Source organism: Mus musculus, chromosome 4 (genome assembly GCF_000001635.26).
Source record: "Mus musculus strain C57BL/6J chromosome 4, GRCm38.p6 C57BL/6J".
Taxonomy (NCBI): Eukaryota; Metazoa; Chordata; class Mammalia; order Rodentia; family Muridae; genus Mus; species Mus musculus.
Window position 1 is genome coordinate 74,079,218 of NC_000070.6, and position 21,419 is coordinate 74,100,636.

General features: G+C 38.2%; 1 protein-coding gene across 3 annotated transcripts in view; it reads left to right on the forward strand.

Moving 5' to 3' along the window:
- Nucleotides 1-21,419, forward strand: part of Frmd3 (FERM domain containing 3) — a 188,987-nt gene that overhangs the window by 65,990 nt on the left and 101,578 nt on the right. For all 3 annotated transcript variants that reach the window (XM_030253548.1, NM_001163732.1, NM_172869.4), the window contains exon 3: nt 18,885-18,927. Coding sequence is in view for 2 of the 3 variants with exons in the window: in NM_001163732.1 (NP_001157204.1) it covers nt 18,885-18,927 (43 nt within the window). In the remaining variant the exon portion in view is untranslated. The remainder of the gene's footprint in view (nt 1-18,884; nt 18,928-21,419) is intronic.

Genomic DNA, 21,419 nt, shown 5'->3' on the forward strand with positions numbered 1-21,419 from the left:
TCGAAGATATGGGCACAGGGGAAAAATTCCTAAACAGAACAGCAATGGCCTGTGCTGTAAGATCAAGAATTAATAAATGGGACCTCATAAAATTGCAAAGCTTCTGTAGGGCAAAAGATACTGGCAATAAGACAAAAAGGCCACCAACAGATTGGGAAAGAATTTTTACCCATCCTAAATATGATAGGGGACTCATATCCAATATATACAAAGAGACCAAGACGCTGAACTCCAGAAATTCAACTAACCCCATTAAAAAATGGGGTGCAGAGCTAAACAAAGAATTCTCAACTGAGGAATACCAAAGGGCTGAGAAGTACTTGAAAAAATGTTCAACATCCTTAATCATCAGGGAAATGCAAATCAAAGCAACCCTGAGATTCCACCTCACACCAGTCAGAATGGCTAAGATCAAGAATTCAGGTGAGAGCAGATGCTGGCGAGGATGTGGAGAAAGAGAAACACTCCTCCATTGCAGGTGAGATTGCAAGCTGGTACAACCACTCTGGAAATCAGCCTGGCAGTTCCTCAGAAAACTGGACATAGTTCTACTGCTAGATCCAGCAATACCTCTCTTGGGCATATACCCAGAAGATGTTCCAACTGGTAATAAGGACACATGCTCTACAATGTTCATAGCAGCCCTATTTATAATAGCCAGAAGCTGGAAAGAAGTCAGATGTCCCTTAACAGAGGAATGGATAAAAAAAAATGTGGTACATTTACACAATGGAGTACTATTCAGCTACTAAAAACAATGAATTTATGAAATCTTGGGCAAATGGACATATCTGGAGGATATCATCCTGAGTGAGGTAACCCAATCACAAAAGAAGTTACTTGATATGCAGTCACTGATAAGTGACTATTATCCCAGAAACCTAGAATACCCAAGATACAACTTCCAAAACACAAGAAAATCAAGAAGGAAGACCAACGCTTAGATACTTCATTCCTCCCTAGAATACATAATAAAATATCCATGGAAGGAGTTGCAGAGACAAAGTTTGGAGCTAAGATGAAAGGATGGACCATCCAGAGACTTCCTCACCTGGGGGTCTATCCCATAATCAGCCACCAAATGCAGACACTACTGCATATACCAGCAAGGTTTTGCTGAAGGGACCCTGATATAGCTGTCTTCTGTGAGGCTTTGTGCTACATCCATTCTAGTAGTGACAAGCACGACAGGCCCCTAAAACCTGGGTGCTGTCCCAAGGCAAAAAGTTCACTGAAACTTAGTCTCCTGGAATCGTGGCATCCTGTATAAAGAATGCTCCAATGTCCTTGCTTTAATTGGTAAATGGATCTGTGTGCTTTCCCTTAATATTGCTTTATTACAAGTGCTCCTAAGGATTGATATTTTGACATATAGCTAAGTTACATTCTAGGCAGTCCTTGATCCGACCCTGGGCATGGATAGTTAAGTCACTGCCCTACACAGGAATTTACCATTGTCTAGGAAGAAGGAAGTTTGTGATCTAAGAAGGAACCAGAGTAGATACTTAGAACTATAGATAGCTGAGTTACATCCATACACAAGTATTTACAATGGCCTAGGGGGAAGGTGAACTATACAATAGACTAGAATAGGAACTATGGCAAGGGCACAAAGACCTTGACTCTGGCTTCTAAGATTAAATGGACCTTAGGTGGAGCTGTTTTTGATCCCAGTTGTTAACATTGAATTTTATCCAAGTTGTTCCTGCCAGTCCTTCCGTGTTTGCATTCCTCTGTTTTGTGTAAGAATCCAGTAACCTCTTTGCACCTTGCTGGTGTGTCACCCAACTTCCCTATTTTTTTTTTTTTTTTTTTTTAGATTTTTAGATATATCCTAAGATTTTGATTTTAATATTCTTTTTTTTAATTAGGTATTTTCCTCATTTACATTTCCAATGCTATCCCAAAAGTCCCCGTACTCTCCCCCCAACTCCCCTACCCACCCATTCCCACTTTTTGGCCCTGGCGTTCCCCTGTACTGGGGCATATAAAGTTTGCAAGTCCAATGGGCCTCTCTTTCCAGTGATGGCTGACTAGGCCATCTTTTGATACATATGCAGCTAGAGTCAAGAGCTCCAGGGTACTGGTTAGTTCATAATGTTGTTCCACTTATAGGGTTGCAGATCCCTTTAGTTCCTTGGGTATTTTCTCTAGCTCCTCTATTGGGGGCCCTGTAATCCATCCAATAGCTGACTGTGAGCATCCACTTATGTGTTTCCTAGGCCCCGGTGTAGTCTCACTAGAGGCCCGGCCTGATCAGGGACACAACTCCCGTTCGGTCCTGCCAGCACCGGGGTAGCTAGGGTGTGGAGTCGGCTGACACCTGCAAGCTACCCACAAGACCTGCCACGGGATCTTAAGACCTCTGGTGAATGGAACACAGCGTCTGCTCCAATCCAATCGCTCAGGATCCTATTTTCTTCTGTATAAAAAGTTTGATGCTCGATTCGACAAATTACATTCAGATTCTACACAATCGTGTATGTCGTTTCTGTTTGTCATTTGCTGACTCCTTGTCCACCTGCAACCAGAGACCCGTTCCACACAGAGAGGAGACCCAAAAAGGGGATAGTCTGTGGCAGCTTTGCCAGTGCCTGGCAAATACAGAAGTGGTTGCTCACAGTCATCTGTAGGATGGAACACAGGGCCTCTAATGAAGGAGCTAGAGAAAGTACCCAAGAGCTGAAGGGGTCTGCAACCCTATAGGTGGAACAACAATATGAACTAATCAGTACCCCCAGAGCTCATGTCTCTAGCTGCATATGTAGCAGAAGATGGCCTAGTCGGCCATCATTGGGAAGAGAGGCCCCTTGGTCTAGCAAACTTTATATGCCCCTGTACAGGGGAAGTCCAGGGCCAAGAAGTGAGAGTGAGTGGGTAGGGGATCAGGACAGGGAGAGAGTATAGGGGACTTTTGGGATAGCATTTGAAATGTAAATGAAGAAAATATCTAATAAAAAATGTGGAGAGAAAAAAAAAGGTTGTGAGCCACCATGTGGGTGCCAGGAACCAGACCTGGGTGTACCCTTACAGTAGCAAGTGATCTATACAGAAAACCATCTCTGCAGTCCCCATGTTTCTATTTTGACTGCTCGTTATTATCCTAAAATAGTTTGTAATAATCACAGACAAATCTTTTACAAGATATTATATTTATATTATGAGTTTAATTTGTTAGTGTATACTGAGTTATTGACTGTAAGGTAGGAGCTATAATGCAAGTATGTTTTCACAAGTTTTATTTTAATGCAAAACAATTCTGATTCTTTATTGATATATTATCAAATTTTGGATGACTTGATACTAGAAAAACAGTACTGTTGCAGAGGCCATGTTGGCCACAAAGCCTAAAATACTTCTATCTTACTGAGGTGAATTATAAGGATGTATAGATTATTCTGAGCACTGTAGGGAGCCACATAAAGATCAAATGTAGAGTTGATGAATATTTAAATGGAGGTTTGTGATTTTTTTTAGCTTTCATACCACCGTCTTTATTTTGTGCAACATTTTTTCCTTAATTGCCACTCCTTTTTAAGCTATCCAAGACTCTATAGCTGCAAAAGTAAAAACCACTGCACCAAAGCAGTTAAATTTTTTCTGTGGAGGACTTCCAAACAAATGCACAGTAGGTAACTTGCCATTAGTTCTTGTTTTACGTATGTTCTCATATGTTTTACAAAAATGACTGCAATACATTTTACTTGTAAGAAAATGACAGGATGTTCTCTATTGCTTTACATCCAGAACTCTGTTAAGGCTGTATTCAATCAGATAGTCTTGCCTTTGCAGCAGAAAGCAAAGTGCCCATAAATGGCATAATTTATGTGTATCTAGCACCGGGACTAAGTTGCTTTGGATTTTGCCCTGGTGAAACGAGAATTGGGTAATATTTTTCAAGACCATAGTTGTAACTGTTTAAGCATTTGGATCCTGTCAATATTAAGGGGAAAGATTTATGGATTGTTGATTATATGTCTCTGGGTTGTACATTTTTCCACTTTACAGCACTAAGATGCTTGAGAAAGATAAGAGATAGGGGTGTGACTTATTCTGTAATCATGAGCTAAATCCATGTCAACAGAAACCAAACATTTGAGGATAAATATGTGTTATAATATTTACTTTCATAGCTATTTTTAAAATTTTTGGTTTCAGCAATTACCAAATTAAAAATCACACTGCTTATATATTAGTTGCCCCTTCACATACCATCTTCCCTCCCAATAGTCCAGATTAAAATGCTAAATAAGTGGAGAAATGATCCTGTTATGTACAATCGGTATCAAAAGTTATAAAGAAAGAAATATAGAAAGATTTGGTGACACACATATACTCCAGGGTCAGAGTGTGGACTGCAGTAGTAAAGGACTCTACACTCAATCTCCTACTCCCAACGTTGCATCCCTTCCTTCTGTCAGTGCAGGTGAGAAAATTACAATGTAGACAGTTTGGGGATCCTATCTGTATTTTCTTTATTCAGTTCTCTTCTATTTTTCCTCCATTTATTTAACCTGCTGTCAAAATGAATGTGTTCTAAGAAAGGGTTTATGGTATTTTCAGGTTTGATTGTATTGATTCTAAAATATCTTTTATATTTGGACCTCTCACCAAGGCTTTCTTGTGTGGCCTTAAAAGAAGGAAGTAAAGTAATATCTTGATATAATATTGGGCAAAGTCCTTTCTTTTATCTCACAAGGGAGCTGAGGAATCGGAGATCATGCAAAGGTATTTATATTCCTGTATCAGTCAATCACTATTTTTAAAAAGAAAACTGGCTTACAGAAGGTAGAGTGAACTATAGAGGTTGCCCTACAGTAGATTCCAATAAACCAAGGAGGAACTTTCCTAAAAAGAGAAACACTATTGTCTTAGTTAGATATCTGTTATGGTGCAAACACTATTATTAAAAGCCACCTAGTGTGGAAAGAGCTTGCTTTAACTTATACTTGTGGTCCATCATGAACTAAATTCAGGGCAGGAACTCAAGGCAGTAACCTGGAGGTAAGAACTGAAGCAGAAGCCACGGAAGAGCACTGCTTACTGGCTTGCTGTCTAGGCTTATGTTCGACTACATGACTTTTACCTCTGAGGACCCCTTACCCAAAAATGGCAATGTTCACAATTTTGGGACCTCCTACATCACTCATTAATAAAGAAATGCCATATAGACTTGCCTACAGGCCAACCTGATGGAAGTGATTTATCACTTGAGCATCCCCTTCACAGGTAACTCTACCTAGTGTCAATGTTAAAAAATACCAATGAGGACAACTGCTTAACCCTGACCTTATCAGTTGCTGATTCTCTCCTGGTACTTTCAAGTAACACTAAGCAATAATCCTCTGTTTTCCCATGTTCCCTCAGTTCATCCTGTAAACCAGTAGAGGGAATTTAGCTTCTGTGAATTTTGTAGCTTTTATTCTGTAAGAGAAATAAAGAAATGAAGTGTTCATCAAGACTTGAATTCACCAGCCATGAATTCACATAAATCTGCAGCGGTTTCTTTCTGTCTTTCTTAAGGAATACCAGTTTTTAGTTATAAAACACAATTATTTATTTTTAAAACCAAATTGTCATAAATTCCATATAGCAAATGAACTTAAACGAAATAGGAAAAGTATCTTGGCCTATCTAACTTCCAAGCAGATCACATAATGTAATATACTTTTACACATCTAGACCTCTAGTGAAAATAGAAGTTGCTGACATTATTGGCAAGCTCTTACCTCTATTGGAAAGAACAAGCAAAGGAAGGAAACAAAAGAAGAGAATGGGGAGGTAAATGGCTGAAAGTTTCCTGGCAAATGCATAAATAATGCCCTTAGGTGGAGGAGAATGAAAAGTGAGACAGGAAGGGGAAAGAGATCAATAACAAATGGATTCACTGAAAGCTACCACTGTATGAGTCAAGGAGAAAAACCATGACCCTGAGTGCTGAGCTGAGTTTTATATTTTCTATTATGAGGAAAATTCTTCATGCAGAGTAGAAATCACATGAAATTCACTTTCATCCTCTAGGTAGACCGTAATTTTCTCCTTTTTTACATCTTATTTTTAATTTTTCATGGGATGTGCCCATACATGGAAAAACATTAAAGTTGAACAATCTCAGATAAAAATGCTACAGAAAAGGGTGAAGTTCTAAATTTCTTTAACCAACACCCTTAAATTTTTGTCCCTCACTCAAACTATTTATCTTCCACTGATATTCCTTTAGTGTGTTGCTTCTAAACTATAAAGAATAAGTTTAGATGCCTATATTTGATTTTCAAATATTATATTGTTTTGTACTTTTTATTTTAAAAACAAATCATATTATTTATATGATAGATTATTCAAAATTTCCCAAAGTTTTCTCAATGCATCGTTCTCTTAGCATCTTAATCATGATATCATTGTTGCCTATGGGCTGAAGAACATTTCCACGTAAGTAAGGCAAATTTAAACGTATCACTTACGTACTAACAATATAGTTGCACCTTGAAACATTTTTCACATATGTTTCAAGAAAAACACTAATTTCATTTCATTCTAAATAAGGACAATTATTTCATAATGGCAGGTTTTTACCTCCTGAGTATGCTCAGGATCTTCACAAACACCATCAAGTTCTCTGTATGTTCCATGCATAATTTTGGACATTATCTGTCGTTGATCACAGCATGCAAGCTAACTTGGTAAAGGAAAGCAATAACAAAAAGATAACTAATGCTAGCACTATAAGCTCTCTGGAATGATGGCTGTGGTATTGACACGTTAATTATGGTTATATTCCCTTGGGTTGCTAACAGCTGCTACAGTTATACGTTTTTCAGCTTACTTTGTCATCCTGAACTATTTCTAAAATCTATGTATATGTTAGACATAAAATTTTATCTCATATGAACACTCTTTTAGAATCATCCAGAACATTAGCAAACTACAGCTTATTTACCTAATGATTGCCTTTGGTATTATTTGTAACCTTTTATTATTTCATAAAAAAATTGCAATTGAAATCCTTGCTATGAAGACACATGCTTCACTATGTTCACAGCAACCTTATTTATAATAGCCAGAAGCTGGAAAGAACCCAGATGTCCTTCAACAGAGGAATGGATACAGAAAATGTGGTATGCTTGCACAATGAAATACTACTCAGCTATTAAAAGCAATGATTTCGAGGATCGACATGAGAAGGGCACAACATTTGTTCCAACACCACTGGGAGTAACTGGAAACAGTGGGATCCAGGGACACAGGAACCCCACCTAACCAGTGGCTCGGGTTCTTTTCAGTCTGCATTTGTTTACCTTGGTCTCAAACTCCTAAGCCAGTCCCAAAACACCCAGAGGAAGCTCCACTCCCAGGTTTATTTCTTTGAGAAAATCAACAAGATAGATAAACCCTTAGCCATACTAACCAGAGGGCACAGAGATAGTATCCAAATTAATAAAATCAGGAATGAAAAGGGAGACATAACAATGGAAACTATGGAAATACAAAAAATCATCATATCCTACTACAAAAGTTTATACTCCACTAAATTGGAAAATCCGGGTGGAATGGGCAATTTTCTAGACACATACCAGGTGATAAAGTTAAAACAGGATCAGATAAACCATCTAAACAGTCCCATAAGCCCTAAAGAAATGGAAGCAGTCATTAATAGTCTCCCCACCAAAAGAAAAAAGAAAAAGAAAAAGAAAAAGAAAAGCCCAGGACCAGATGATCTTTAAAGAAGACCTAATACTAATATTCTTCAAACTATTCCACAAAATAGAAACAGAAGGAACACTACCCAATTCATTCCATGAAGCCACAATTATGCTTATACCTAAATTACGCAAAGACCCAACAAAGAGAGAGAACTTCAGACCAATCTCCCATATGAACAATGATGGAAAAAAAAAAAAAACTCAGTAAAATTCTTGCCAACCGAATGCACAAACACATCAAAATGATCATCCATCACAATCAAGTAGGCTTCATCCCAGAGATGCAAGGATGTATCGATATATGGAAACCCATCAATGTAATCCACTACAAAGAAAAACTCAAAGAAAAAAAAAATACAGGATCATTTCATTAGATGCTGAAAGGCATTTGACAGAATTCAGCAACCCTTCATGTTAAAAATCTTGGAAAGATCAGGAATTCAAGGCCCCTACCTAAGCATAGTAAAAGCAATATACAGCAAACCTATAGCCAACATCAAACTAAATGGAGAGAAACTGGAAGCAATCCAACTAAAATCAGGGACTAGACAAGGCTGCTCACTCTCTCCCTATCTACTCAATATAGTACCTGAAGTTCTAGCAAGAACAACTAGACAACAAAAGGAGATCAAAGGGATTCAAATTGTAAAGGAAGAAGTAAAAATATCACTATTTGCAAGTGATATAATTGTATACTTAAGTGACCCCAAAAAATCCACCAGAGAACTCCTAAACCTGATAAGCAACTTTACCATAGTGGCTGAATATAATATTAACCCAAACAATCCAGTGGTCTTCCTCTACTCAAAGGATAAATAGGCTAAGAAAGAAATTAGGAAAAGGACATCCTTCACAATAGTCACAAATAATATTACATAACCTTGGTGTGACTCTAACAAAGCAAGTGAAATTTCTGTATGACAAGAATTTCAAGTCTCTGAAGAAAGATATGGAAGATCACAGAAGATGGAAAGATCTCCCATGCTCATGGATTGGCAGGATTAATATAGTAAAAATGGCTATCCTGCCAAAAGCAATCTATAGATTTAATGCAATCTCCATCAAAATTCCAAATCAATTCTTCATAGAGTTAGAAAGAGCAATTTGCAAATTCATTTAGAATAAGAAATAAAACAGTATAGTGAAAACTATTCTCAACAATAGAAGAAATCCTGTTGGAATCACCATCACTGACCTCAAGATGTATTACAGAACAATAGTGATTAAAAAAAAAAAACCTGAATGGTATTGGTATAGAGACAGTCAGGAAGATCGATGGAATAGAATTGAAGGCCTAGAAATAAACCCACACACATATTGTTACTTGATCTTTGACAAAGGAGCTAAAAACCATCCAGTGGGGAAAAGATAGCATTTTTAACAAATGGGGCTGATTCAACTGGCAGTTAGCATGTACAAAAATGAGAATCGATCCACTCTTATCTCCTTGTACAAAGCTCAAGTCCAAGTAGATCAAAGACCTTCACATAAAACCAGAGACACTGAAACTTATAGAGGAGAAAGTGGGGAAGAGCCTTAAACATATTGGGTACAGGGGAAAAATTACTGAACAGAGCACTAACGACTTATGCTGTAAGATCAAGAATTGAGAAATGGGACCTCATAAAGTTGTTAAGCTTCTGTAAGGCAAAGGACAAAAAGGCCTCCAACTATTTGGGCAAAGATCTTTATCAGTCCTACATCCGATAGAGAGCTAATATCCAATATATACAAAGAACTCAAGAAGTTAGACTCCAATCAAATAACCCTATTTAAAAATGGGGTACAGAGCTAAACAAAGAATTCTCAACTGAGGAATACCGAATGGCTGAGAAGCACCTAAAAAAATGTTCAACATCCTTAGTCATCACGGCAATGCAAATCAAAACAACCCTGAGATTCCACCTCACACCAGTCAGAATGGCTAAGATCAAAAATTCAGGTGACAGCAAATGTTGGGAAGGATATGGAGAAAGAGGAACACTTATCCATGGCTGGTGGGACTGCAAACTGGTACAACCACTCTGGAAATCAGTCTGGCAGTTCCTCAGAAAATTGGACATAGTACTACCCAAAGGTCCAGCAATACCCAAAAGATGGGCATATATCCAAAAGATGTTCCAACTTGTAATAAGGACACATGCTCCATTATGTTCATAGCACCCTTATTTATAATAGCCAGGAGCTGGAAAGAACCCAGATGTCCCTCAACAGAGGAATGGATACAGAAAATGTGGTACATTTACACAATGGAGTACTACTCAGCTATTAAAAACAATGAATTTATGAAATTCTTTGACAAATGGGTGGATCTAGAGGATATCATCCTGAGTGAGGTAACCCAATCACAAAACAACACACATGGAATGCACTCACTGATACACAGATATTAGCCCAAAATCACGAATACGCAAGATACAAGTCACAGACCACATGAAGCTCAAGACGGAAGACCAAAGTGTGGGTGATTTGGTCCTTAGAAGGAGGGAACAAAATACTCACAGGAACACATGTGGAGACAAAGTGTGGAGCATAGACTGAAGGAAAGGCCATCCAGAGACTGCCTCACCTGGGGATCCATCACATATATAGTCACCAAACCCAGACACTATTGTTGGGTGCCAAGCGCATGCTGACAGGAGTCTGATATAGCTGTCTCTGAGTGGCGGCAAACACAGAGGATGATATTCACAGCCAACCATTGGACAGAGCATGGGGTCACCAATGGGGTTCCCAATGGAAGAGTTAGAGAAATGACTGAAGGAGCTGAAGGGGTTTTCAACTCCATAAGAAGAACAACAATATGAACCAACCAGACCCTGCAGGTCTCCCAGGGACATAACCATCAACCAAGGAGTATACATGCAGATACCCATGGTTCAAACCACATATGTGGCAGAGGATGGCCTTATAGGACATCAGTGAGAGGAGAGACCCTCTTGGTCCTGTGAAGGCTCAATGTCCCAGTCCAGAGGAATGTAAGGGTAGGGAGGCAGGAGTGGGTAGGCAGGTGGGTGGGGAAACACCCTCATAGAAGCATGGGGAGGGTATTGGAATAGGGAGTTCCAGGGGTGAGAAAGGTACATTTGAAGGAAAATATCCAATAAATAATTTTTTAAAAAGAAAATCCTTGCTATGTTTACATGCATGAATTAGAGAATAATGAAATTGCTTTGCCATTGTTTTAACCACTATTAACAGATTGAGTTTAGCCCTCTTTGAAAACATGGTTTTCTATAATCCTTTGAAAGATGATTATTATGAGGTTATTCTCCCTAAGTCTCTCTACCTTGTGATCATCCTTTTGGGAAAGAATAGTTGCCCTAAAAATGTAAATATCGGTCACAGTGCATAAGCAAGTGTAATACACAGATCCTAAAAGGAAAGAAAATAGGAACTGATAAGAAACTGTATTTCTTAAAGCAATGAAGAAACTAGCTCATTTAGAATAAATAATTTATTTAGGGCACAGATGGTAAGTACCTTGAAGGCATTCCTTAAATATTTTCTCTCCCTATCCTTGGCATACATAGCCAATCCCAGATGACATTCATTTGAGCCCTCATCCAGTACTAGCACCAACTTCACAGTACATGAAAGGCAACAGATTCATCAGTTCCCTGAGTAAGAAGGACTTTAGAACAATGGGTTCAAATTCAGGAAGGGAAATCTGGGACTTCAAAGGATACTAAGCAAAGAGAACATGGAAAGGTTATTTATATTTCAGCCTGGCAAAATGGGTAGAGGTTATCTTTATGGAACAATAATATGGGCAGGTCTCTGATTGCTCTTATTTTTCTCCTGAGCACAACTCTAAATTAATCTGCTTATTTCCCAAAATAATTTAATCACAATGAAGTCTGTTTATTACTCACTTCCTTGCAGCCCACTGAAAGATGGTCTCTACCAACTAAATTATGCACACATAATAAAATCAAGGGCCACTGCAGCAAACCTTGGGTAGGATTTTTTTTTTCACTACAGGTGTGAGACACACATTTATGACCTTTATAAGAACTTTAAGACCTATTGATCTCGATCTATTTTCACCTTAGATTTGTGGAGTCTGAGATGCAGGGAATATTTTTACACAAAGTTACATCAATGCTAGATTATAAGGTGAATTATATGTCTGGATGTATTAATATGTGACAGTAAGGATTTAAAAAAAACAAATAGATATAATTTTGGTCAGAAGTAAAGAAACTTGCTCTTTTCAAGAAGCTTGCCTATGTGTAAGTGCATGTCCTGTTCTCTTGAAGAATTGTCCCATAATATTTAACGAGTTGAAAGAATCTTCTTACTGCTTGAGAAGACTTTACAGATCTGACATATTAGATTGGAAACTACCGATTTGACCACTCAGTTTTTCAGTTCCTGAGAAAATAAATGTTCATCAGAGAGAGTATTGCTAAACTCTCTCTCTCTCTCTCTCTCTCTCATTCTCTCTCTCTCTCTCTCTCTCATTCTCTCTCTCTCTCATTCTCTCTCTCTCTCTCTCTCTCTCTCTCTCTCTCTCTCTCTCTCTCTCTCTCTCTCTCTCTCTCTCTCTCTCCATTATGGTTTAGCTAGTAACATGAGGCAAATCTTAGCCACAGATTTCTGAATAGAAAATAAGTAGTTGTGAGAACTGAATAAGACACCCTATATAAGAAGATATTCTTGAAGGGCACCTGGTATTCAATCAATGCTTTTATTTACATTTATGAACATGAATTTACATTAAACAATAAAGATAATGCAGACATAGATGTTTATTGGAAGACAGAAAGTACTATGGGGAGTTCACCAAAAACTGACCACTCAGACACAATTTGTCAAGAGTTGCAAGGCTTTATTTCCCAGCCATCTTGGACTACGCTCAGTAGTTTGAGATCCCAATGAATCCTGACTATTTAGAACAAGGGGCTTTTAAAGACAAAATCCGCCTCTTGGTAAATCAGTGGACAGCTGCACTGGGAGGTTTTGAACAAGCAAGCAATTTAACTGAGCTAAGATAAGTTATCAGGGACATCTTGTTCCAAGATTTCTAGAACAAAGTTAGTTTTCCACAGGATTCTTCATCAAGGAGATCAAATTCCAGCTAAACTTAAGTGGCCTCAGAAAGAATGGAAGCAAAAGGAACCTCTGCACTGGAACAAAAGAGGGTAGAGTGAAGTGTTAACCTTGGTAAATTTTCTCTGCTTTTTTTTCTTTCTAATAGAATGTGGGCAGGTGCTCATAAAAGGGCTTTCCTGAACTCAAGATGTTTTTGAAATGGAAACACAACTCTCACCACAAAAGGGCTAAACAAAATATGAATGACCATGACCCAAGTGCATAGATTTAGCTTGCTCAAATCCTGTGTTTCAACAGCAAAGAAGTTCAATTGAGTATTTATAGTAACAGAACAAAATAGTCATAAATCAAAACACTTTTCAATACATTAAGGGAAACATCAGAAAGGCTGGGTTAAAGCAAAACAAGGAGTACTCTGCTACCGTCTTCAGATGTAATCCTTTGACTGGTAGAAAATAATGTTTTGTTAAGCTAAAGAATTTATAAAGCCTTTTACCTGTTAGCCACTAGATGTTAGATCCAACAATGAAATGGGAAAGGAATGACCATTTAGTAGTGGAAAGATGGCCCTAGATAAATTTTAACTAGGTTTTGGACATACTGGCTCAATCACTAAAGTTCTAATCAGCCTTGTAGAAGGTTTCAGTTTGAAGGTATAGCTTTTTATGAGAGTTTCATTCATGTGTATATTGTTGATGCAAAAACCAACAATTTCAAGCAAGAATAAGAAATAGTCTACTCTGGAGCTGTTTTGAGTGACCATGGCCTAGGAAAGCAAATTTAGGTTATCCCAAATTCCTATTTCAAAGTGGAAGCAGTTTCATGAAAACAACTCCAACCTCCACAGAAGCAGACTGTCTTTTCATTGAAACAATGAAAGGCAATACTCTTTCTGCAGGAAAAGAGCTTGAACCCTCAGGGTGACATTGAGTAGGCTTATGTCAGGGAATTGAGAGTAGAGAAGTTTCAGGTGTTGAGTCTGGGCTGTCTGCAGTTTTTCTGATATGCAGAGTTCCAGTGGGAGCAGAACTAAGTACTTCTGAGCAAAACTATGTTTATTCCAACATATCCCAACTCTAAAGGGATAAAAAGTTGCACTGAAGAAGTTTCAAGACAAGAAATTTTATAAGATGATCTTCATTTGGAAATGGAGTTATTGTTTGGAAGATGTTCCAACTGAGTGGGGGCAGAGATCAACAGTTGGAGGGTAAAGGGGTTAACATGATCTGTAGAGGTTGTCCTTATGTTGGATAGTGTTAATATCCTTCTGGCCCGAAGTATTCTTTGACCCTCTGAGTAATGAAAATTTGTAATCTTTGTTGGAGGAACTTGGTGAAGCAACTGAGAATGTAGGATCAAATAATGAAATTAGCAATTTCAAAGCTATTGGGTTCCTGGATGACCTGTTTCTCTGTATAACAGCCCTAGAGCCTCACTCTGTTGACCAGGCTGGCCTTGAACTCACAGAGATCTGACTGCATCTGCACTCTGTGTGCTGGTATTAAAGGCTTGTGCCACCACCGCCCAGCTGGATTTTTTTTTCTTTAGTCAGATCTAGCTCTCTTTCATTCTTCAAGTGCCATAGCAACCAAAGAATTCAGTTGGACCTGATAGATGTTAAGCTGATCTGAAATTTCTTCAAGGTTTTCTGATAGGTAATGTGACAGAGGTGATAACTGATACAGGGAAGGCTTCAGGGAAGATGATTTGTTTCTGAAACCAAAAAAAAAAAAAAAAAAAATGTCCAGAAGAGGGAGTGAATTGGGCAGCCTATTAGTCTCCTTTTTGACATGACCAGATATTCTTTTAGAGGTTTCAGGGCACAAATCACTCTTAACTCCTTCTACCTGACATGACAAAGGGACCATGTAGAAAGGGCAACAGTTAAAGTGCTTCAGAGAAGGTACAATAATAAAACTTAACAGATGGCAAAGATCCAGAACATAAGACAGCAATCTGATGATATGTATTCTTGAAGTGATTTATGTGAGAAGGATATATCTGTAACATATGAAGGGTAAGATCATTAGAACTACTACAATTCCTAGGTCATACTCAAGAAAATAGTTAGGACTTGAATATATATATATTATACATATATATTATATATATGAAACCTACTTATCATTTTAATCTTGGTTATTCTTTCCTGCAGGATGTTTAACACCATGTAGACAGGCAAAATTAATTTTTGTTTTTGTACTGTTAAGAGCAATTGAGGATCCAGTCCTGAGGAGTCACTTGGAATTGTGAAGAAGGTCTGAGTCCTTGAACCTTTCTTCACTAGTTGTTCATCTACATGAGAATATACCAAAGCCTTTGCCAAGCCTGTCTATGGCTTCCTCTAGAAGCACTAAGGAAGTCTTTCTCGTGTGTTGAGCCTCCATTTTGTAGAGTGGATACTGGTTACAATTACCTCATGGCCTCCCTATATAAGAGAGTAAACATTTCTAGAAATGACCCACAGTCCCTTGAGACCTCAATGATCTTAGAGGTGAAAATATTCTCCCTTGTAATTTCTCTGACCACATTAGATTAGCCCTCAAGTGTGGATACTAAACACTCAGAAAGTCAGTTACAGCAATCTGGTACTTATAATAACTGTTTAATATTTTAGTAGCTGAATATGTCTAAATAAACTTTGATTGACTCAACATAGCATTCTAGGCAGTTTTTTGTAATTGTTGATCTTAGATCTTAGAAACTTTGATATATGAATTGTTTTCTTAATATTGCAAGACATAATAACATTAACAAATGAAATACTATCTGCTGTGATAATATACTCCCTAGGGGATGGTATGGTCCCAATGACACACCAAAGTTTAATTTTATCAACATTCATCCTGGGAAACCAGTGAGTTTTTGAACTTGCTTACAAGGAGTTGTTAAGGAGTTACTGGTAGCAGTGTGGGTGTCCCTGAAACAATTAGACTGAAAACTCTTTACTTTGTATGGATAAGAACATTTTATAATCATGTTGATAGGTGTCACCTCGTCTTTTTGAGGGGGGTGGGTCAAGACAGGGTTTCTCTGTACAGCCCTGGCTATCCTGGAACTCACTTTGTAGACTAGGCTGGCCTTGAACTCAGAAATCCACCTGCCTCTGTCTCCTGAGTGCTGAGATTAAAGGCATGCGCCACCACGCCCGGCTGGGCTCTTGTTTTAACCTTTTGTCCATATAAAATTGACTGAGATGGACTATTAAGCTCCCTTTTTTTGTGGAAGAGTATTAACATTTAACATCTTCTTATGTCAGCATAGATGAAGATATGAAGATTATACTTATGTACCTCAGAAGATAGGACAGAAGCTCTGTACTAGCTCTTTGAAAAAGATAGTTGTCAGAACCAAAATTCAGATGAGGATCAAGGCACTCTGACCAGAATACTATAATTATGTCTTGTCCTGGGACATACTATAATTAAGTAAGTCTTGTCCTGGGACTTTTAACAATGAGAGGGAGGGCAAGGCTCTGACTCTCTTACCTGCTCTTAAGACCCTTTTCTTCTATGGATTTGACTCATCCAACCTTGATATGAGGGTTTGTGCCTAGTCTTATTGTAACTTGTTTATATATATATATATACCTTGGAAGACTGCTCTTTTCTGAATGGAAACAGAGGAAGAGTGATTCTGGGGAAAGGGGAAGTGGTGGTGGAAGGAACTGGAAGGAATGAAGGGAGGAGAAACTATGGTCAGAATTAATGCATTAGAGAAAAATAAATATTTTAAAATTTATGTCCTCATGGCAATTGTTCAAATGAAAGATTTAGGACCATATTCATAAGTTAATTTGGTGCTAAGTTATTATCATTTTCCATTATTATTATTATTATTACTTTCATAAATTTGAGTTGTACTATGAAAAGAAAATGAAGTGCAGCCAAGTTAAAAACTTTAGTTTATAATTTATAAGTCAATTTCATGCTGAGTCCATGATGACAAACCATAATTACATGTGGCCAGTGTGTGTGTGTGTGTGTGTGTGTGTGTGTGTGTGTGTATACATATAAAGATATGTATTAATAAACCAATATATGAACATTGTTTTGTTTGTTCCAATTGTGTTTTCTACAATCCTCATGTGAAAGCGAATCTTAACACAGATATCATCAGCAAGCACATTGTTAGATTGGGCAGAAGCAAAAGTAAAAATGTGAGGAACAAAGGAGATCTGGAGTTGTGGGATCTCTGATCTCAGAATATAATGAGTCTGGAGATCCCAGGCAGAAATAGCAAGCATTAACACCCAGCAGAGCCTATTGTAGTGGATCTTCACTGACAGCATCGTGTCCCTGTTAGGATTTAGGAATCTTTGTTTGTTAGGCTGGCTCATTTCCTTTTCTGAGTCACAGAATCAAAGGACCAGCCTGACCCAGGACAGAGATTTAGAGACCATTCCAAGAAAAACATGCTTGGAGTTTGAAGTGCGAGGGCCAGTTCCATAGTCAAGGGCCAGCTTCTCAGATTAAATAGCACAAGACAATTTGACAGTTGTGCCTGCTCTACTTTGATAGGGAGGAGCGCATCAGCTAGATGAGCATCTGGGAAAGTTTGAGGAATTAGGTTTAGAAGTTTACACTGGTAAAACTATAGAAATGGTGGAATATAGCAAATGGTCAAAGTGGAGACAGAAAACAGACTTGAAAGTGGAACACTTCCCAACTTTTGTCATTCTGTCACACAGTTGTCTGAGTCAGTGAGACTCTGAAACTAGAAAGTATTATCCAAGACCTTAGTACAGTAACATCTTGAGGTTTGTTTTCAGACAACCCAAAGTGTCTGAGAATGAAGATCTTGGACCTCATTGAGGGCAAGATAACTGTGAGCATTCTTTCCAGGAATAAGATATCACCTACAATCATAAAGTGACTGCAAATGAATGGTTAAGGGCTGGAATGAGTATTCCCGTTTTTTGCAAGTTGGTAGACAAAGCCAAATCGGGAATCTGTAAGAACCCCTGAGGTTCAAAATTCTAGTTACCTGACAGGCAAAGCCAGAGAAACATATAGGCCCAGATATGGTGTCTGTCCAGAGCACCCTTATGCTGAACCTGAACCTTACCTTGTTGTTTTGATGTGGGATTGATTCAGTGTGGTCAAATGATAAAAAGCTTCTACTCCGCAGATGAGAATTAGATCAATAGTTGAAAGGAAGAAAAGAATCCAAAAACTGAGTCTAACCCTTGAATCAATAAAGTCTCTCAAACCAGAAAATTATTACGACACTGGAATTTGGACTGTTCACATAGCGGGAGGCCAAAGGAGTTGTTCCATTGGCATCTTAGCCTGTAGTGAGTTTGTAGTGCTGGGGAGATAGGAGCAAGAGGGAGAGAGAAAGAAAGCATTCAGCTGGGGAGGATCCATTGAAACCCCTCATTGTTTCCCAAAATATTAGATTGGAATGGACTGTGACAACTGGAAAGAAACAAAAGCACAAGTCTGACATCAACAGAAGCAGTCTGTCCTATAACTAGAACGAGGACAACAACCACTGGGCTGAAATGGAGATTAAGCCCTCAAGACATCTTTGAAACAGTCTTATATGAGGAAGCTGAGGATATGGAACTTGTAGATGTTAACTGTAGGCTATTTATTATTAATTATTTGTCTGGGAATATTTAGGGGCTATGAATTCTAGTTGTGCCCAACCGGTTGGACTGTTGATTTCAACAGAAACATCTACAGAAGTTATCAGTCAAATGTCCCTTCCCAGTTTCTCTGTCATTCTTAGGTTTTTAGGTCATTAACCCTTCAAAAATATGTCAGAATCAGGTACAGCGAAGTGAGGGAAGCTTTCTTATAGGCCCAAGATGTTATCTGATGGCATTCTTCGCTTTTGGATTAGAGAACGATAGTTGTCAGCCAAGTTAATAGATTCTAAAAGGTTCCTATTATGCACCAGATGTTAGCTCAGACACAGAGGTGGGCAAGAAATTGCTGTTCTGGAGGGCTAGAACTAGGCTAATTAGCCCAGTGTAAGGTAATTAGCCTCTGGACTTAGAACATTCCAGTCTCCCCACAGAATTGCACTTCTAATCCATCAGTCTCTGCAGACACAGCTTTAATTTCAGGAGTTTCCATTCATACCACCAATCCTTGTTTTGTTTTGTTTTCTCCCTAGCACTGGCTTGAGCCTAACAAGTCCATCTTCAAGCAAATGAAATGTAAGTATCAAGCTATGGTTTTACTTCTGCTACAGAATATTCAAGAATAAATTGTATTTCCTAACAAAGCTGCACATCTCTGCAGATAAGGGTAGTGAGAAATATATGGGTGAATGGCAGCTTCTTTCTCTGAGAACTATGAATCTTCTCCCCTTTTTCTCTGACCTGGGTTCCAATAACACTCATAAATTCAACTGTCTACATTACTTCTTTCTATCTCCCTTGCTGACTCTCCTATTTCTTGTTGAAATAGGAACTTTGAAATTGTGTGGTTAAATGTTAGCCATAAATACTTGCCTCTATTTTGTAGCAATTGGTAGTATAGTTTTTTGAGTTGTATAAAGTCTCAAGTGGGGATGTGAGAGTGAGTGTGTTAGGAAACTGAAATTACACTAACAACTTCACTGGATAGTACTAATTTTTTTTCCTGTTCCCCCAACTCAAAAAATATAAAAAGTAAAAATGTTTTCTTTCTGGTAATTACTTTAAAACCCTGATGTTGTGAACAAAGCTTTTTTTTCTAGAATCCTCTGTCACTCACTATAGGCATTGTGAGGAAGGTATTGAATTTTATTCTTCTGGGACATGATTCTTTGTCTAAGTCACCTCTTTTGGAATATATCCAGCACACACACGCACACACACACACACACACACACACACACACACACACAATTTCTAACAGGTACCTCAGAGAGCCATAGCCTTCTATTAAAAAATGTGCTGGTTGGTTTTTGTTATTATTGTTGTTGTTGTTTGTTGTTATTTTCCAAATTAACACAAACTAGGATCATCCAGGAAGGCGGAATCACATTTGAGGAAAATGTCTCAGACTGGGCTATAACAAAATCTGTGAGAGATTGTTTTTTTATGATGATGATGATGTTGTTGATGATGATGATGAATGATTGATGAGGGAAGACCCAGCTAACTCTGAGTGCTAGAGTGGTACTACCTTCAGCAGGTGCCCCTAAGGTGTATAAGAAATGAAACCAGGCAAGTTTTAGAGATCAAGCCGTAAGTAGATTGCATCCGTGGCCTCTACTTTAGTTTCTACCTTGAGTTCCTGTCCTGATTTCCCTTCAAGACAGACTATAAGCTGTAAGCTGAAAGAAACCCTTTCCTCCCCAAGTTGCTTTGATCATGATGTTTTGTCATAGGAATAGAAATCTAACTAAAGCAAAAAATCAGGACAAGGATCACATGATAATGCTTCGAAGACTTAGCCATGGTTTTTTTTGTTTGTTGGTTTGTTTTGTTTTTGGTATTTGGGGGGGAGGGTGTTTGTTTATAGGATTGTGGAATTATTTAGAAATTTGAGGCACAGAGAGCTTAATAGATTGCTGTGGGAACATAGAAGACAATGGTGACAGTAATGCACATGAAGGGAGACGTGCTTTGTTAACTTCAGGGGGGAATTTGAGAGTCTCTTAAAGATCACTTCATGTGATATTTTGAATGAAACACCTGTGGTTTCCAGGTTAGCAACGGCTGAAGAATCACTTGTGTTTAAGAAAAAGCTAGGGCCACGGATGTGGAATATTTGCTTTACTAGGGTATTGGAGGCTGCTTAGATGGAACTGAGAAATTAGCTATGATTAAGAAGAAATCAAAAACGTTGAGATGAACTCTAGAGTTTGTCCTCAAGGTCAGCAAATAGACTTTTATGTTCCAGATGGTGCATCTCATGCTGGCAGATGATCTTGGTAAGGTGTGACAGTCTCCTTCGTGTTACTAATTTTGGTGGCATGAGAGTTGCCAGACTGAGGGAAAACATGGGGTGCAGTTGTGACATGGTAACAGGAGAGGCCATTGGTGAAGGTACAGCTATAGTTGCAATAAAGATCTCATGATTAAAAGAATCATGGAGAGAAGCTGAGGCTTGGCACTTTGAGACAGGTCATGGTAAAGTTAGGACAATGGTTGCCATGGAAACTCAGTATTGAAAAAATAAAGGGGAGAAATGGAGGCTTAGAACCATGTGGCAGTCCACAATCACAGATGAAGGATAAAAAGGTCATTGGGGAATATACAGCTGAGAATATTAATAATGCTAAATTGTAAGATGACCACTTAAGCACGGCAGCAGGTGTGGAGTGGAGACAGCCTGAGCTTATGATCATGTGTGTTTTTTCTGCCAATACCATGTGATTGTTTTTTAATTATTATCATAGTTCTATAGTACAACTTGAAATCGGGAATAGTAATACCTCCAAAAGTTCTTTTACAGTACAAGATTGTTTTAGCTATCTGAGTATTTTTGTTTTTCCATAAGAACTTGAGAATTGTCCTTCCAAGTTCTGTAAAGAATTGTGTTGGAATTTTAGTTAGGATTCCACCGAATGTGCAGATTGCTTTTAGGAGAATGGCACTTTCACTGTTATTCCCACCAAAACATGAGCATAAAAGATCTTTCCATCTTCTGATATTTCTTCAATTTCTTTTTTTCAAAGACTTGGAGCTTTTATTATTCAAGTATTTCACTTGCTTTA